Here is a 19,043-nt window from a genome sequence, read left to right as displayed (position 1 = left end):
TTCCGTCCATCCACCGCGCTCTAACCCGCACTTGCAGTCCACACAAACACTCACATGTACGCACAAACACACACAAACATACACACACTCACACATACAGTATTATGCTCACCTTACCTTCCGTTCCACCGCCGGCCTCATGGTTCTTGCAGTTCCCAGGTACATCGCGGCGAACTACAAGTACCATGAGGCCGGCGGTGGAACGGAAGGTAAGGTGAGCATATAATATCTGTACCTTCCGTTTCATCGCCGGCCTCCTGGTTCCTGTAGTGCGCCGCTCCGCTCCACTCCAGGCATCGGCATCCATAGCAACGAAGCAGGAACTTCCTGGTTCCTATCACGGCTTGTCAAAGGCAGCGCGCTGGCCAATTAGAGGCAAGCGGCTCTGCCTTTGACGTCAGCGCTCTGGCAGGAAGTTCCACCCTCGTCGTTATGGTTACCTGATACATGGCCCGCACCGGAGAACAGCAAGTCCCAGGAGACCGGCGATGGAACGGAAGGTAAGGTGAGCATATAATATGTGCGTGTGCTTGTGTGTTTGTACATGTTTGTGTGCATGTGTGGAATGATAGAATAGGGGACCATGATGGTACATTTAACACATTGTGGAACGAATTGTCAGCATTGCAATGATTTCCTATGGGAAATCTTGCTCTGCTGAACGAGTAACTTGATTAACAAGCACAGTCCCAGAACGAATTGTTCTCGTTAATCAAGGTACCACTGTAGTTGCATAAGTGTTTAGACCCTCATAGCTGGGTATGTGGTTGTGTTTAGAATTAGCCATTTATACTTCTAGTAAGTAATAGTCAGTACAAAGCTATAATCATTTAAAGTGATTAGAATTAACCAGATATAAATTTTTGATGTTCTAGTAGGATTTTCCTGACATTTTCTTAGTTGCATTTTACATAAAAGCCATGGTACATAAATAACTTACTACAAAGAAAATATAGATGCCATTATTGAAAAGGTTCAGTCAGGACAAGGGTACAAACATTTTTTTCAAGGGAGATGTACCATGGAACACTGTGAAGACAGTCATGAAGAAGTGGTCTAAGTTTGGCACAGCATTCTCTAGAACTGCATGTTCCTTAAAAATTGATGAAAGACAATAAAAAAATTGGTCCAGGAAACTGCCATGAGGCCAAAAGTAACATTAAAGGAGCTGCAGCAATTTCTCATTGTGGAGTGATGATGAGTTGACATGAAGCCGAGGAAGACTCATGAAGACTTCTGAAGACTCTAATTCCTGTCATTACTGTGCTTCTGTGAAAGCCAGCCTGAATCTGGAATTCATAGGAGTCTGCAATTTTTGCTATACATCGCAGTGCTCTCTACAGCACAAGTGATAGGAGGACTGCAGCTTCAAGTTTCCTTAATTAGACTAACAAAAAATACAGTAAAAAGTGAAAATATTTTTTAAAAGATTAAAAAAAATAAATAAATAAATACGTTCAAAACACCTCCCTAGTGACCCATTAAAAATAAAGCAATTAAAAAAAATACACATAGTTGGTACTGCTGCGTTTGTAAAAGTCTGGTCTATCAAAATATAAAGTAAATTAATCCAATTGCTAAATAGCGCAAGGAGAAAAAAAAAATCGAAACGCCATGACTTTTTGGGCTACCGCAACATTGCATTAAAATGCAATAGGAGGAGATCAACACATTGTATCTAAAATTGGAAAATTGCTCGGTTGTGAAGAGGTTAAACAGTCAGGCCTAGGTCCTGCTCTCCGTGTGTCTGCTATTAGAGAAAGTCAATATTCACTGCTTCCAAGCCCATAATCCAGCCCACCTCATTGGCAGTGGCTTCAGTGCCGAGAGGTGGGTTGAATTTGAGCATGAGGAGCAATGAATATTCGTTTTCTTTAACATGTGTCCACCCCAACCACTGGCTCCCTGCAGTGAAGACTCTAATCCTGCCTCCTGTACGCGCTCCACCACCCTCATTATTTCCTTCCTTCACAGCGAGCCAAGCACTTCTGGACTATAATATGCACCCCTCACTGTCCTCCCAAATTTGGGAGACAAAAAGTGTGTCTTATAGACTGAAAAATACGGTATTAGTTATCTCATTGTTTTTGTTCTTCATTTTTCTATTTCACCCCCAAAGATTTCAATTTGTTTTCCAATTGATTTGTACATTTCATGGGCAACATTAACCCCTTAAGGACGAAGCCAGTTTTGTCCTTCATGCCCAGGCCATTTTTTGCAATTCTGACCAGTGTCACTTTATGAGGTTATAACTCTGGAACGCTTCAACGGATCCCGGTGATTCTGATATTGTTTTTTCGTGACATATTGTACTTCATGATAGTTATAAATTTAGAACGATATTTTTTGCTTTTATTTGTGAAAAAATCGGAAATTTGATGAAAATTTTGAAAATTTTGCAATTTTCAAACTTTTCATTTTTATGCCCTTAACCCAGAGAGTTATGTCACACAAAACAGTTAATAAATAACATTTCCCACATGTCTACTTTACATTAGCGCAATTTCTGAAACAAAATGTTTTGGGGTTAGGAAGTTAGAAGGGGTCAAAGTTCATCTGCAATTTCCCATTTTTTCAACAAAATTCACAAAACCATTTTTTTAGGGACCACATCACATTTGAAGTGACTTTGAGAGGCCTAAGTGACAGAAAATACCTAAAAGTGACACCATTCTCAAAATAGCACCCCTCAAAGTACTCAAAACCACATCCAAGAAGTTTATTAACCCTTCAGGTGCTTCACAGGAACTAAAGCAAAGTGTAATGAAAAAAAGCAAAAAATAAAATTTTACCTAAAATGTTGCTCTACCCCAAATTTATTCACTTTTAGAAGAAATAACACAACAAAATGAACCCCAAAACTTGTTACCCACTTTCTTATGACCACATGTGGTCAGAAACCTTTGTTTGGACAAATGGGAGGGCTCGGAACAGGAGCAGCAATATTTGAATTTTGGAAAGCAAATTTGGCTGAAATAGATTGCGGGCACCATGTTGCATTTACAGGTCCGCTAAGGTACCTAAACAGCAGAAACTCCTCACAAGTGACGCCATTTTGGAAAGTGGACCTTTCAATGCTTCTATCTAGGGGTATAGTGAGCATTTTGGATCCACAGGTACTTCACAGATTTTGATAACGTTACATTGTCACATTGAAAATTTTCATTTTTTTCTCAAAAATGTTGCTTTAGCATCAATTTTTTCACTTTTTCAAGAGGTAATTCCAAAATTTTGACCCCAATGTTTGTTACCCACTTTTTTATGAGCGCGGTGATACCTCACTTGTGGTCTGAAACCTTTGTTTGGAGAATTGGGAGGGCTTGGAACGGAAGGAGCAATATTTGAATTTTGGAAAGGAAATTTGGCTGAAAAAGATTGCGGGCACCATGTCGCATTTGGAGGACCCCTAAGGTATATAAATAGCAAAAAACCACCACAAGTGACCCCATATTGGAAACTAGGCCCCCCAAGGAATTTATCTAGATGTTTGGTGAGTACCCTGAACCTCCAGGTGCTTTACAGAAGTTTATAATGTTAAGCCATGAAAATAAAAAAATACAATTTTACCACAAAATTGTTACTTCAACCAGGTAGCTTTTTTTTTCACAAGGGTAACAGAAAAAATATCACCATGAAATTTATTGCGCAATTTCTCCTGAGTTTGGTGATATTTTGTACGTGGTGGAAATCAACTGTTTGGGCACACTGCAGGGCTCGGAAGAGAAGGAGTGCAACTTGACTGCAAAATTGGCTGGAATCAATAGCGGACGCCATGTTGCATTAGGAGAGCCCCTGAGGTGCCTAAGCAGTGGAGGTCCCGGTCCCCCACAAGTGACCCCATTCTGGAAAATAGACCCCACAAGGAATTTATCTAGATGTTTGGCGAGTACCCTGAACCCCCAGGTGCTTCACAAAAGTTTATAATGTTGAGCTGTGAAAATAAAAAAAATATATTTTTACCACAAAATTGTTACTTCAACCAGATAGCTTTTTTTTTCACAAGAGTACACGGAAAAATATCAGCATAAAATTTATTGTGCAATTTCTCCTGAGTATGCTGATACCTTATGTGTGGTGGAAATCAACTGTTTGGGTGCACAGCAGGGCTCGGAAGGGAAAAAGTGCCATTTGACTGAACAATTGGCTGGAATAATTAGCGGACGCTATGTCACATTTGGAAAGCCCCTAAGGTGCCTAAACAGTGGAGGTCCCCCACAAGTGACCCCATTCTGGAAACAAGACACCTCAAGGCTTTTATCGAGGTGTATATTGAGCATTTTGAATCCACGAATACTTCACAGAATTTGATAAGCTTAGGTTGCCATATTGAAATTTTCATTTTTTTCACAAAAATGTCGATTTAGCGACACATTTCTCACTTTTTCAAGAGGCAACAACAAAACGTGTACCCCACAGGTTGTTATCTAATTTCTTGTGAGCGCAGGGATACCCCACATGTGGCCAAAAACCTTTGTTTGGAAAAATGGGAGGGCTTGGAATGGAAGGAGCACCATTTGAATTTTGGAAAAGTTGAAGTAAATTGCGCGCACCATGTCACATTAGCAGGGCCCCTTGGGTACCTATACATCAGAAACCCCCCACAAGTGACCTCCTTTTGGAAACTGGACCCCTCAAGGATTTTATTCAGGAGTATAGTAAGCATTTTGAATCCACAGGTACTTCACAAAAATGTTGCTGTAGCAACAAATTTCTCACTGTTAGGCTATGTGGCCATGATCCAGCGACACGGCGTCTAGTACCCAGTGTCAGCCTTCCTGCAGAGATGTGAGTGTTGTCCACGGGAGAACGCAGCTGCCCATGCCCACGATTTGGGTTCAGGCTGCTGTGGACTTTAGCTCTATTCTACCTGCAGAAAACACTCATCTCCGCAGCATAAATTGACATGCTGAGGCTCGGGAAGCTGCGCCACAGGTCGTTTTATGCTGCAGAGAAAAGAAACACAGTGGGCACGGGATTTCTAAAAATCCTTCCACTGTGCTTCTACTGCACAACGCAGCGTCATGGACGCAGGGAAAACACTCTGCGCCCAAAACGCTGCAAACCCTGATTGTGGGCACACAGCGTAAAATGCTACAATGGATGAATGGATAGATGTCAAACATATATATAATGTCCACCCCCCTCTGCAGATTCTAAGCTGGCGCCCTTTAGTGCCTTTCATGTGACACTAAAGGGTGCCTAGCCTTGTATTTAGCCCAAAAGAAAAAAAAAGAATTAAAATAAATGACGTGGGGTCCCCCCTATTTTTGATAGCCAGCTAGGGTAAAGCAGACAGCTGTAGCCTGCAAACCACAGCTGACAGCTTCATCTTGTCTGGTGATCAATTTGGAGGGCTCCCCAAGCTGTTTTTTTTAATTATTTATAAATAAATAATTAAAAAAAACAAAACAAAAATGGGATCCCCCCAAATTAGATCACCAGCCAAGGTGAAGCTGACAGCTGGGGTCTGGTATTCTCAGGATGGGAAGAGCCATGGTTATTGGACTCTTCCCAGCCTAAAAATAGCAGGCCGCAGCCGCCCCAGAAATGGCGCATCCATTAGATGCGCCAATTCTGGCGCTTCGCCCCAGCTCATCCCGCGCCCTGGTGCGGTGGCAAATGGGGTAATAAATGGGGTTGATACCAGATGTGTGATGTCACCTGGCATCAAGCCCAGCAATTAGTTATGTCACGGCGTCTATCAGATACCCGACATAACTAATTGACAGTAATAAAAAAAAAATTGACAACAAAAAAAAAAATGTATTTGAAAAAACACTCCCCAAAACATTACCTGATTAACCAATTTATTGAAAAGAAAAAAAAATCCGCTGTAATCCATTTGGACGTCCCACGTCGACTCTGGACCTTCTAGAATATGGGGGACACGTTCAGGGAACGTATCCCCCATTTTCTAGGTGTACAGACCCTCCATTTGAGGAGAGTGGGTGCAAAGAATCTGCACCCACCCTCCCTGGGTCACAGCTGCAGTGTGCCGAGCAGCAGCAGCAGCCAGCGTCCTAAACACAAGAAGCTGACAGCCGCGCTCAGCACATGTGACCGGCGTCTGCTGTGAAGGAGCCGGAGGAGGGGGTCGCGGGGGATCAGCGCTCCGACAGTTATGTAGGACACCGGGGAACACGGGGGGGGGGGGGGTAGGGGGTGACCTGGCAGGGCATGGGGAGCAGGTTTCTGTCGCATATGTTATGGCACATACGACAGAAACCATAAGAAAAGTGTGAATGCGGCCGGCGCGCTGCTGTGCTCACCGGTGCGCGCGGCCATCTTGGATTTTCGGGACGGGGTTGGGGGTCGGGGGGGGGGCACTTTGGGGACACCGGGGGACCGGAGGGAACCGGGAAAGAGATTTATCTCCCATCTGACATGTTTGATCATGCCAGATGGGAGATAAATCATTTTTTACCGGCGCGTTCATTTACTATAACTTGATGATCGGTATACGGTGTATACCGGTCATCACGTGACTGGGGACCGGAAAAACCGGCCCGAATCATGATCTCCAGGGTCTCAGCTACCCCCGGTAGCTGAAACCCCGGAGATTTTCTGACGCTGGGGGGCGCTATACACTTATTTCTGCCCGCCGTTTTAAAACGGCAGAAAGGAATAAGGACCCTTTTTTGGTGCCGTTTTAAAACGTAACGCGGTCGTAATGGGGTTAAAGGTGGAAAAGGTTCTGAAATGATTCTTCTCAGTAGAACATTTTTTACATGACAAAAAAGGCATTTTAACGGGGTTGCGTAGACTTTTTTATCCACTATAGATAGATCTTGGCAGAGCACTACTCCCTTTTTTATTTTTATGTGGCTGGAAAGAAAACAATCTGATAGTTAGGGAATCATTGGAAATTTGTATATTGTAAAATTTATTATATATTATTATATATTTGTATACTACACTAACAGTTTTGATTTTTTAAATTTCTAATGAAGTGAAAATTGTATTTGTATTTTTGAGAAATAATGCCATGGATGCCAGTAATTATCAGAACAATAAAATATTAGCACAGTTTTTATATCTTCTATATATTAGGAATGCATATTGTATATCGAGGCCAGGTTTCAGATGAAAGGAAAAAGGCAATGCATACCCTTGTACATATATTACTGAAAAAAGACAGAACAATGGAAATGAAACCATGAGGAAGCACAAGGATCCTTGAGCTGGTCTCCTAGTAATAAAGATAGAAAAATCTGTGCAGTGAATGTCAGATCCGGAAACATGTGTAGGTCAGCTGGCAAGTAATTCTGTCCTACAGAAAAATATAGGTCTTTTCCCAATAGAATTAGCCCATTTCTAAGTATGAACTATCTATACCCTTGCAGAAAAGTGTGTGTATGTACAATATATACTGTATACAGTATATCTACATACATACAGTTGAGAACATAAGTAGCGTAAAAGTGACCTTAATGGTAAAGCAAATGATAGTCATAGAAGTCATGAATTTTGTTTTTTGTCTTTTGTGCCCAATCCTACTCTGGGGTCCAATTCTGCACTGGGGAATTCACAGTCAATGTACAAGAAAAATCATCCTTTACAGTGGGTAAAAAAAAGTATTTCATACACTGCTGATTTTGCAAGTTCTCCCACCTACAAAGAATGGAGAGGTCTGTAATTTTTATCGTAGGTAAACTTCAACTGTGACAATAAAAAAATACAAAAAAAAAAAAATCGCATTGTATGATTTTTAAATAATTAATTTGCATTTTATTGCATGAAATAACTAATTGATACAATAGAGAAACAGAACTTAATATTTGGTACAGAAACCTTTGTTTGCAATTATAGAGGTCAGATTTCCTGTAGTTCTAAACCAAACTGTAGCGGGGATTTTAGCCCACTCCTCCATACAGTTCTTTCAGGTTTCAGGGTTGTTGCTGGGAAAGATTGAATTTCAGCTCCTTCCAAAGATTTTCTATTGCATTTAGTTCTGGAGACTGGCTAGGGCCCTCCAGGACCTTGAAATGCTTCTTACAGAACCACTCCTTAGTAGCTCTGGATGTGTGTTAATTATCATGTTGGAAGACCCAGCTACGAACTATCTTCAATGCTCTTACTGAATGAAGGAGGTTGTTGGCTAAAATCTTGCGATACATGACCTCATCCATCCTCCCTTCAATACGGTGAAGTTGTCCTATCTCCTTTGCAGAAGAGCACCCCAAAATTTTGATATTTCCACCTCCATGCTTCACTGTGGGAACGATATTCTTGAGGTTGTACTCATCTTTCTTATTCCTCCAAACACAGCGAGTGGAGTTAATACCAAAAAGATCTATTTGGGACTCATCTGACCACATGTCCTTTACCCATGTCTTCTCTGGAACATCTAGATGGTCACTGGAGAACTCCAAATGGGCCTGGACATGTGCTGGTGTGAGCAGAAGGACCTTGCAGGATTTTAATACATCACGGCTTAATTTATTACTATGGTAATCTTTGAGACTGTGGTCCCTGCTCTCTTCAGGTCATTGTCCAGGTCCTACCATGTAGTTCTGGGCTGATTCTTGACCTTTCTCGGAATCATCCTTAGCCCACCAGGTGAGATCTTGCATGGAGCCCAAGACTGAGTAAGATTGACAGTCATCTTGTGCTTTTTCCATTTTCTAATAATTACGGCAACAGTTTTTGCCTTCTCACCAAGCTGCTTGTCTATTGTCCTATAGCCCATCTCAGCCTTGTGCAGGTCTACAACACTGTCCCTGGTATCCTTTGACAGCTCTTTGGTCTTGGTGGAGAGGTTGGAGTGTGACTGATTAAGTGTGTGGACAGGTGTCTTTTATACAGGTAACGAGTTCAATTATTGCAATTACTCGTGTTTTGTTATACACATCTTTATTTCCTTTGTGTGTATTGGAACAACACAAAAAACATTGAAAAAAAAGCAAACTGGATATAATTTGACACAAACCCCCAAAAATGGGCCAGACAAAATTGTTGGCAACTTTCCAAAATTGTGGGTAAAAACTTTGTTTTAAGCATGTAATGGATGTTTAAACTCAACCATCTTATACATTCTTCCCATTACTAATCTAGGGCTTAGTGGCAGCTGTGGGCTGTTATTAACCCCTTATTACCCTGACTGCCACCACACCAGGGCAAATCGGGAAGAGTTGGGTAATCCTATTACTAGTTCAAATGCACATTTTCGGCTATTCTCATGGTGCAACCAGTCCTATATTGGTGGGTACATACTATATTTACAATGTTTTAAATTACCTGCTTAAATTTATTATTCTCTATGCACTGCTAAGTTTACCCCTAAAAGAAAGCAGACACCCCTTAAAAGAATCACAGTTACCAGACCCCTAAAAAATTAGAGTTGACCAGCGAATGGGCTCTCACATATAAATCTGAGTTACCGTATTTTTCGGACTATAAGACGCACCGGACTTTAAGACGCACCCTGGTTTTAGAGAAGGAAAATAGGAAAATAAAATTTTAAGGAAAAAATGTGGTCATGACACACTGTTATGGGGCGAGGATCTGCTGCTGACACTATTATGGGGGTAATGTCCCCAAATTCTCTACTAAGGTACCCCCATTCTGGTAATGATGCTCCTGCCTTGTATATACAGTTAGGTCCAGAAATATTTGGACAGTGACACAATTTTCGCGAGTTGGGCTCTGCATGCCACCACATTGGATTTGAAATGAAATCTCTACAACAGAATTCAAGTGCAGATTGTAACGTTTAATTTGAAGGTTTGAACAAAAATATCTGATAGAAATTGTAGGAATTGTACACATTTCTTTACAAACACTCCACATTTTAGGAGGTCAAAAGTAATTGGACAAATAAACCAAACCCAAACAAAATATTTTTATTTTCAATATTTTGGTGCAAATCCTTTGGAGGCAATCACTGCCTTAAGTCTGGAACCCATGGACATCACCAAACGCTGGGTTTCCTCCTTCTTAATGCTTTGCCAGGCCTTTACAGCCGCAGCCTTCAGGTCTTGCTTGTTTGTGGGTCTTTCCGTCTTAAGTCTGGACTTGAGCAAGTGAAATGCATGCTCAATTGGGTTAAGATCTGGTGATTGACTTGGCCATTGCAGAATGTTCCACTTTTTTGCACTCATGAACTCCTGGGTAGCTTTGGCTGTATGCTTGGGGTCATTGTCCATCTGTACTATGAAGCGCCGTCCGATCAACTTTGCAGCATTTGGCTGAATCTGGGCTGAAAGTATATCCTGGTACACTTCAGAATTCATCCAGCTACTCTTGTCTGCTGTTATGTCATCAATAAACACAAGTGACCCAGTGCCATTGAAAGCCATGCATGCCCATGCCATCACGTTGCCTCCACCATGTTTTACAGAGGATGTGGCGTGCCTTGGATCATGTGCCGTTCCCTTTCTTCTCCAAACTTTTTTCTTCCCATCATTCTGGTACAGGTTGATCTTTGTCTCATCTGTCCATAGAATACTTTTCCAGAACTGAGCTGGCTTCATGAGGTGTTTTTCAGCAAATTTAACTCTGGCCTGTCTATTTTTGGAATTGATGAATGGTTTGCATCTAGATGTGAACCCTTTGTATTTACTTTCATGGAGTCTTCTCTTTACTGTTGACTTAGAGACAGATACACCTACTTCACTGAGAGTGTTCTGGACTTCAGTTGATGTTGTGAACGGGTTCTTCTTCACCAAAGAAAGTATGCGGCGATCATCCACCACTGTTGTCATCCATGGACGCCCAGGCCTTTTTGAGTTCCCAAGCTCACCAGTCAATTCCTTTTTTCTCAGAATGTACCCGACTGTTGATTTTGCTACTCCAAGCATGTCTGCTATCTCTCTGATGGATTTTTTCTTTTTTTTCAGCCTCAGAATGTTCTGCTTCACCTCAATTGAGAGTTCCTAAAGGCCCCGTCACACTAAGCAACATCGCTAGCAACATCGCTGCTAACGAACAACTTTTGTGGCGTTGCTAGTGATGTTGCTGTGTGTGACATCCAGCAACAACCTGGCCCCTGCTGTGAGGTTGTTGGTTGTTGCTGAATGTCCTGGGCCATTTTTTAGTTGTTGCTGTCCCGCTGTGAAGCACAGTTCGCTGTGTGTGACAGCGACAGAGCAACAACTAAATGTGCAGGCAGCAGGAGCCGGCTTCTGCGGAGGCTGGTAACCAATGTAAACATCGGGTAACCAAGAAGCCCTGTCCTTGGTTACCCGATATTTACCTTTGTTACCAGCCTCCGCCGCTCTCACTGTCAGTGCCGGCTCCTGCTCTGTGCACATGTAGCTGCAGGACACATCGGGTTAATTAACCCGATGTGTGCTGTAGCTAGGAAAGCAAGGAGCCAGCGCTAAGCGGTGTGCGCTGCTCCCTGCACATGTAGCTGCAGCACACATCGGGTAATTAACCCGATGTGTGCTGTAACTAGGAGAGCAAGGAGCCAGCGCTCAGTGTGCGCTGCTCCCTGCTCTCTGCACGTGTGGCTGGTCACTGGTTGCTGGTGAGCTCACCAGCAACTCGTGTAGCCACGCTCCAGCGATCCCTGCCAGGTCAGGTTGCTGGTGGGATCGCTGGAGCGTCGCAGTATGACATCTCACCAGCAACCTCCTAGCAACTTACCAGCGATCCCTATCGTTGTTGGGATCGCTGGTAAGTTGCTTAGTGTGACTGGACCTTTAGACCGCATGTTGTCTGGTCACAGCAACAACTTCCAAATGCAAAACCACACACCTGTAATCAACCCCAGACCTTTTAACTACTTCATTGATTACAGGTTAACGAGGGAAACGCCTTCAGAGTTAATTGCAGCCCTTAGAGTCCCTTGTCCAATTACTTTTGGTCCCTTGAAAAAGAGGAGGCTATGCATTACAGAGCTATGATTCCTAAACCCTTTCTCCGATTTGGATGTGAAAACTCTCATATTGCAGCTGGGAGTGTGCACTTTCAGCCCATATTATATATATAATTGTATTTCTGAACATGTTTTTGTAAACAGCTAAAATAAAACTTGTGTCACTGTCCAAATATTTCTGGACCTAACTGTATGTCCCTCATCCTGGTATAGCCCCATCTTGCTATATACTGCCATCCTGGTATATGGCCGCATCCTGCTATATACCCCATCTTGGCATATGGCCGCATCCTGCTATATGCCCCCATCCTGGTATGTGCTTCCATCCTGCTATATACCCCCATCCTGCTATATACGCCATCATCCTGCTATATGCCATCATCTTGCTATATGCCATCATCCTGCTATATGCCATCATCCTGCTATATGCCATCATGCTGCTATATGCCATCATGCTGCTATATGCCATCATCCTGCTATATGCCATCATCCTGCTATATGCCATCATCCTGCTATATGCCATCATCCTGCTATATGCCATCATGCTGCTATATGCCATCATGCTGCTATATGCCATCATCCTGCAATATGCCATCATGCTGCTATATACCATCATCCTGCTCATATACCCCCATCCTGCTATATGTCCTGCATCCTGTGGCACACAAAAAAATAAATAAACGTTTTTCCTACCTTTCCTCGTTCCACGCAGAATCGCTCCTCCTCCCGTCTGTGCCGGCAGCGCTGTGTGGAGCCGGCCATGATCCCTGCAGCATCGCGATGTCCTCCTGTCTGTGCCGACGCGGCTGTGTGGACACGTGCACACAGAGATGATGTCATCGTGGTGAGCACCGCTAGTCTCACACAGCGCGGCCGGCAAACAGGAGGAGATCGTAGTGCTGCAGGGGAACGGTGAGTGTATTGATTCACTGCACCCCGCGCTGATGATGATGCGCGGGGAGCAGTGAATACAGCCGCACATGATCACTCCAGGCTGTAGTTGCCAGGGGTGATCATGCGGGCTGGCTGTTTAGTATGCGCGCATCCACCGCTCATCATCCCGCCCACCTGTCAGCGCCGACTTCATTGCTGAGAGTTGGGCAGGAGGATGAGCGTGCATATGTAATGAGCGGGCCCATGTGGTCACGGCAGGCGCTGCTGCAGCCTGCTCGTGCCCCCGATGACCCGCTCCACCTTCATTCCCCGCAGCCCTACATTCAGACCATAAGACGCACCCCCCACTTTCCCCCAACATTTGGGGAGGGGGGGGGGGAGTGCGTCTTATAGTCCGAAAAATACGGTACTCCATCAAAAATTAGGCACAAATTGCCGAAAGGATTGATAATAAAATATATCTATATTGGTAATTATAATTTAATAAAAAATATATATATAAAGAACAGTATCAAAAGGATCAATGCTAAATATACAGGATAGAAGGCGAGGACAAAAAAGCAAGGGAGTGTCCGAGTACACATATAGAATATAATAAAAGAGCAGTGTCTTGGGTCAGAATATGCAGAAAAATTCATATGCTGAAAATCAGTTAGGAAAATAACCTATAAAGTAGCCAATGGCACAGAAATAGTTAATTTAAACCCTCACAAGTGAAGAGAGAGATTAAATCCACCCCAACATCTAATAGTAATGCAAAGTAATAATAATATTTATTCATTTATATAGCGCTATTAATTCCATAGCAGTTTACATAAATTGGCAACACTGTCCCCATTGAGGCTCACAATCTAAGGTCCCTATCTGTGTGTTTCTGTAGTGTAGGAGGAAACCGGAGAACCCGGAGGAAACCCACGCAAACACAGGGAGAACATACAAACTTCCTTGCAGATGGTGTCCTTGGTGGAATTTGAACTCAGGACCCCAAGTCCTGCAAGACTGCAGTGCTAACCAATGAGCCACCGTGCCACCCTAGTAGTGCAAAATATGCAACAACATTTCATATGCAGCAGATCAGTTAGGGGAGAAGACCGTTATAAAACTAAACTGGCCAGGATGGTTTAGAACTAATCAATCTGGCAGCCTCACAAGTGGTGAGACAAGAGTTAAATCTATTGTAACGTTTACAAAGTAATGCAAAGTCATTTACCCATATCAGTGCTGTGTCCCAAGTACACCTTCGTGCCCCCCTGACGTACGTTTCACGATTGCTTCTTCAGAAGGGGATCTGAGTTGCTGTCAGGTGCGTTCTACAGAAGTTGGCTTTCACTGGTGACTGGAAACAGTATCACTTGCGCAGAATTATACTAGTACCCGATCGGTTTGTGAAAGTGCGGTATTTTGCCAGGAGATGTAGTTTTGGTACAGAATATCTGCAATCAAATTCTCAATGTGCACACATTGATTAATCTGACATACCAGCACTGAGTTCGATGACTTCACCTGAGGTAAGGTCACTGAGTTCAATGAGTTCACCTCAGGTCAGTTCGCCTGAGGTCACACCTGGGGTAACATGGGAACCTCCAACTGTAACCTCAGGTAAACTCAGGTGATGTCACCGCTCACAGCTGCAGCTCTGTTAGTGTGTCCCTGAAGCCACAGTGAGCGGTCACATTTTCTAATGTGACCGCGCACTGCAACCTTAGATGTAGCAGAGCTGAGATTGTCGTGGGACCTTGTGTGAATTATGTCGGACCTGTAGGGGTGTTTTTGGGGTTCATACATTTTTGTTTTAAATAAAGGATTTTCCTGTGTTAATTTATTTTTACTTACAGGGTTAATAATGAAAGGGTCTGATATACTAAATATGGCCTTCTGAGGATGGGGGCGAAGCATGTAGTGTGAGAGCTCCCAGCAGCAGCTGATGCAGTGTCAATTTGCCTCATGCTGAACTCTGTCAGGGTGTCAGCAGAAGCTCTTCTGGCCTTCCTCACACAAGCTTATCTGACCTGTCTTCCTGCTTTGTCAGCAGTGACTTCTCAGTGCTTGGTCAGCTACTGGCTTGGCACACAGCCCCCCTGCACTGTGCACAGAGCACCTTCCCCCCCTGCCCTGTGTATAATCTGCAGCTCAGTAACATGGCACTTTTCAGCTGCTGTCTCCTGTGCTGTCTGTGACAATGATACAATTTCAGCCAATGCCTCAGCACACTCAATAAATGTATCATGCACTACACAGTGTAACTCTGTCCAGCAGTCCACACTCTGCTAACATTAGAGACAGATATGTATAGAGATATCTATCTAAGTCATATCTATAGATATCTGTCTTATCTATCTATGATCTATCTATGCCCCTATTGATCTACTGCACATCTATTTCTATCTGTAGGTCTATTATATCTTCTATTATATCTATCAATTATATATCTCATGTACCTACCTGAGAATGCATGAAATATAGCTATTGAGCGAAATAGCAATAGGTAGATAGATATATGATATATGTACAGTAAATATATAGTGATGAGCGAACCTGAACTGTAAAGTTCGGGGTTCGTACCGAACACATGGTGTTCATGCACACAATCCCAAACACGAGCTTTCTGGGAAGTTCATGTAACAGTTCGGTCCAGGGGCTGTAAATAAAAAGCACATTATTAAAAAAACATTATAATTATACGTACAGGTACCGCGACGCGTCCTGCAGCCTGTCTCCCGGCCACTTCTGCTTTCGCGTCCGATCATTGCTATGCCCTCCCGGTAACCAGCACTGACTTCCAGGAACTGCCATAACGTCATAGCTATGTGACCAGTCTGGTGTGAATGTTGTACAGATATTGGGTTAGACTGATCACATGGCTATGACGTCATGGCAGGTCCTGTAAACTTCCGGGGGTATGCACTGCCCTTAATTATTTTTTAAAATAATTAAAAAAAAAATTGACAGGCTTCCTGTATTTTGATTGCCAGCCAAGGCAAAGCCAGGTAGGTGGGGGTGGCAGCCCGTAGCCGTCCGCTTTATCTGCGCTGAGAATCAAAAATACAGCAGAGTGCTACGTCATTTTTTTTTTATTTATTTATTTTTACCCTACTATATGTGTATAGGTGCTAGAATGTATGGGCTAGTTTCAGGTTACTCTAACAGCCAATCACAGATGTGACAGCGTCTGTGATTGTCTGTTATTTTAACAGTAAAATAAAACAACACAGAGAAAAAAATATTTTATTAGAAATAAAACAGAAGACCTTTTGCCCAAAATAAACACCTCCAACATAGTACCAAAGGTGGGTGAGAATCTTCAGCTGTGCTACATCTGTGTGGAGACAAACACATGTCTGCTCACACAGACTCAGCTGAAAGCAGTCAGAGACTTCACCCGAGTGCACTGCTGAGCCCATCAGCTGTGCCCCCGTGTAACGTGCACTGACACTACAGGACCTTCTGTGACATCATAGCCATGTGACCAGTCTTTAACCAACGAGGTAATACAACATTCACACCTGACTGGTAAGATGGCTATGATGTCACGGAAGGTACTTTAGTCAGTGCTGGTTACCGGGAGGGCAGAGCACTGATTGGACCCGAAAGCAGAATTGGACGGGAAACAGTCCCATCATGGGACCATGGGACCCGTAAATATAATGACAATGTTTATTATTAATTATAATCTTTCTTTTACAGCCCCCCAAGCCCCATCCTATACCTGTAAAGTCCAAGCTCTGTGTTCGGACGCGAGTTCACGTTCTCAGGACTCGAACTTTACAAAATGTTCGGGCAATGCTCCCGAACATCGGAGGGTTCGCCCATCACTAATATATATATATATATATATATATATGTATATAGATAGAAAGAGAGATAAGTAGGTAAAATATAGCTATAAGTAAGAGATACATATGGGATAGAACAATATATAGAGAGGGCAATGCATTATGGGAGGTGAGGGAATGGCCACACCCACACAGCCCTCAAAGGTTATTAAAACAGCACAAGAAAAAAATACAGATGTGTCATATGGCACAAAAAGCATAATCCTAGCTACCATGTGACTCATCACTAACAACTAGCATAGTCTTGGTTTGTTTGTTTTTTCAATGAAATGACATTTACACTTTAAAGTGGTGTCAAAGTGTAGACATGAATCTCAAGGCAACAGTAATAAAGTCATTAAAAAGACTTTGCATTATAGGAAGAGAGTTAAAGTAGATTCAGTGGATATAATAAGTAACTTTAATACCATGGGTAAGCGAGAAGTACCGTACATACCAACTAAAAGACCACCATTTGATCCTCCATTGATGGTAATCTTCTCTGAAGAGGAGTATCCTTTCTTCACGAGATATTCAGCCGCACACTGGAAGTCATCAAAACAATTCTGTTTCTTACCCATAATAGCAGCTTTAAAAAGGCAAAAAAAAAAAAAGATTGTTAGTGATGCTTCACATTAATTTTTTACTATTGACTTTAATTCAGTTTAGCGGGTTGTAATGCCATCAGCAATACCAATTCTAGTGTATTTTGTTGTTTTTATATACTGTATACAATATATAAATCATTTTTTTTTTTTACAGAAGGAGGAATTTTTAATGTTTGTAGATTTTTTAATATTTAATTACGTTTTTTTTTCTATATAAAAAGTCATCATCAGGTGTTTGCCATTAAATTTGAGACCAGCATAAAATAAGGGTGGAGAGCTTGATTCCAGGGATTTGACAGCTATATAATAATAATAATAATATTTATTCACTTATATAGCACCATTAACTCCACAGCGCTTTACATATATCAGCAACACTGTCCCCATTGGGGCTAACAATCTAAATTCCCCATCAGTATGTCTTTCGAGTGTGGGAGAAAACCCATGCAAACACGGGGAGAACATACAAACTCCTTGCATACCTGTGTGCTGTAGTTTCAATATTATCGTGTTTTATTACCAGGAGATTATCACTGCCTGATTAGGTCCCAGGTGCAGGCCAGTCTGGCTAATCTGTATAACCTGACCAGCACCACTGATTAGCAGCTTGTACCCACAAAGCTGATAACCAGTGGTATGGGAGGGGTTATACAGAGCTCTGCATTCTGGCCACTGCTACATCTACAGCAGAGAAAATAAGGATTGTATTAAAACTGTACCAAGCAGCCCAGTGAGTGATATATCACTGAAATCAAGCTATCTGCCCCGCTATCATGCTGCTCTCAGATTACATAGCAGAAAATCCGCTGACAGATTCCCTTTAACACAATCCTCCACATTGCCATTAAAAAGTGACTATACATATGACATGTATAATCATCTACTCTGATGCCCTCCAGCAGCCTCATTCACTGCGACCAAGTCTTCGTCCTCTTGCATCAAAGATGGCCAATGCGGAAGCACTGCAGTAAGTCTGAACCACACCTTTCTTGCCTGCCTTTTCTGTGCCATGGTGCGTGGTTCAGACTCATAGAATCATAGAATGATAGAGTTGAAATGGACCTCCTGGGTCATCTAGTCCAACCCCCCGTTCAAAGCAGGATTCACTAAATCATCCCAGACAGATGTCCGTCCAACCTCTTTTTAAAGACTTCCATTGAAGGAGAACTCACCACCTCTTGTGGCAGCCTGTTCCACTCATTGATCACCCTCACTGTCAAAAACTGAGGAAGAACTTACTGCTTCTTATGCCCCTGCATGAGCCATCTGGGATGCAAGACTGGAATGCTGGTGGAGGAGGCAGCAGTAGACAAATGGACCTAGGATCGTGACTCTACCTAACAAATGAAAACCTCACTTTTGTTAATTCCTCCCCTTCCAAGAACCATAACTTTTTATTGTTCCATCCACGTACCTGCCTGAGGACTTGTTTTTTGCGTGACGAGTTGTGGTTTTGAATGACACCATTCATTTTACCATATAATTTACTAAATTACAAATGCAGTGGAATTGTGCAGAAAAAAAAATGCAACTCCCAAGTTTTGATTTTTTTTCCCCACAAATAGCTTTGCAACATGATTATCCTGGAAAAAGGGTCTCTGCCCCTACGTTATGCTGCTCTCAGATTAGGTGGCAAAAACCTGCTGACAGATTCCCTTTAAGTGCTGAAAAAAATGTGGAAATTTGTAAAATCTATCACTATCTTCTGAGACCCAAAACGTTGTCATTTTTTAGTCTGCTGAGCTGTGAGAGCATGTCTTTTGCATGGCAAGCTCATGTTTATATTGATACTATTTTGATGTAGATATGACATTTTGATTGCTTTTTATTGTATTTTTTTGAGTAATTTGATTGTTTTCTTTTAGGGGTACTTTGCACACTACGACATCGCAAGCCGATGCTGCGATG

The 19,043-nt window shown here is 42.5% G+C and overlaps 1 protein-coding gene across 2 annotated transcripts in view; it reads right to left on the bottom strand.

The window, feature by feature from the left end:
- Positions 1-19,043, bottom strand: part of PREP (prolyl endopeptidase) — a 212,627-nt gene that overhangs the window by 9,875 nt on the left and 183,709 nt on the right. For both annotated transcript variants that reach the window (XM_075340082.1, XM_075340083.1), the window contains exon 13: positions 16,985-17,116. In XM_075340082.1, the coding sequence (XP_075196197.1) occupies positions 16,985-17,116 (132 nt within the window). The remainder of the gene's footprint in view (positions 1-16,984; positions 17,117-19,043) is intronic.

The sequence above is a fragment of the Anomaloglossus baeobatrachus genome, chromosome 3, assembly GCF_048569485.1.
Source record: "Anomaloglossus baeobatrachus isolate aAnoBae1 chromosome 3, aAnoBae1.hap1, whole genome shotgun sequence".
NCBI classification, from domain to species: domain Eukaryota; kingdom Metazoa; phylum Chordata; class Amphibia; order Anura; family Aromobatidae; genus Anomaloglossus; species Anomaloglossus baeobatrachus.
The sequence above is the reverse complement of the archived record's forward strand: the minus strand, read 5'-3'. Positions and strand labels throughout refer to the sequence as shown.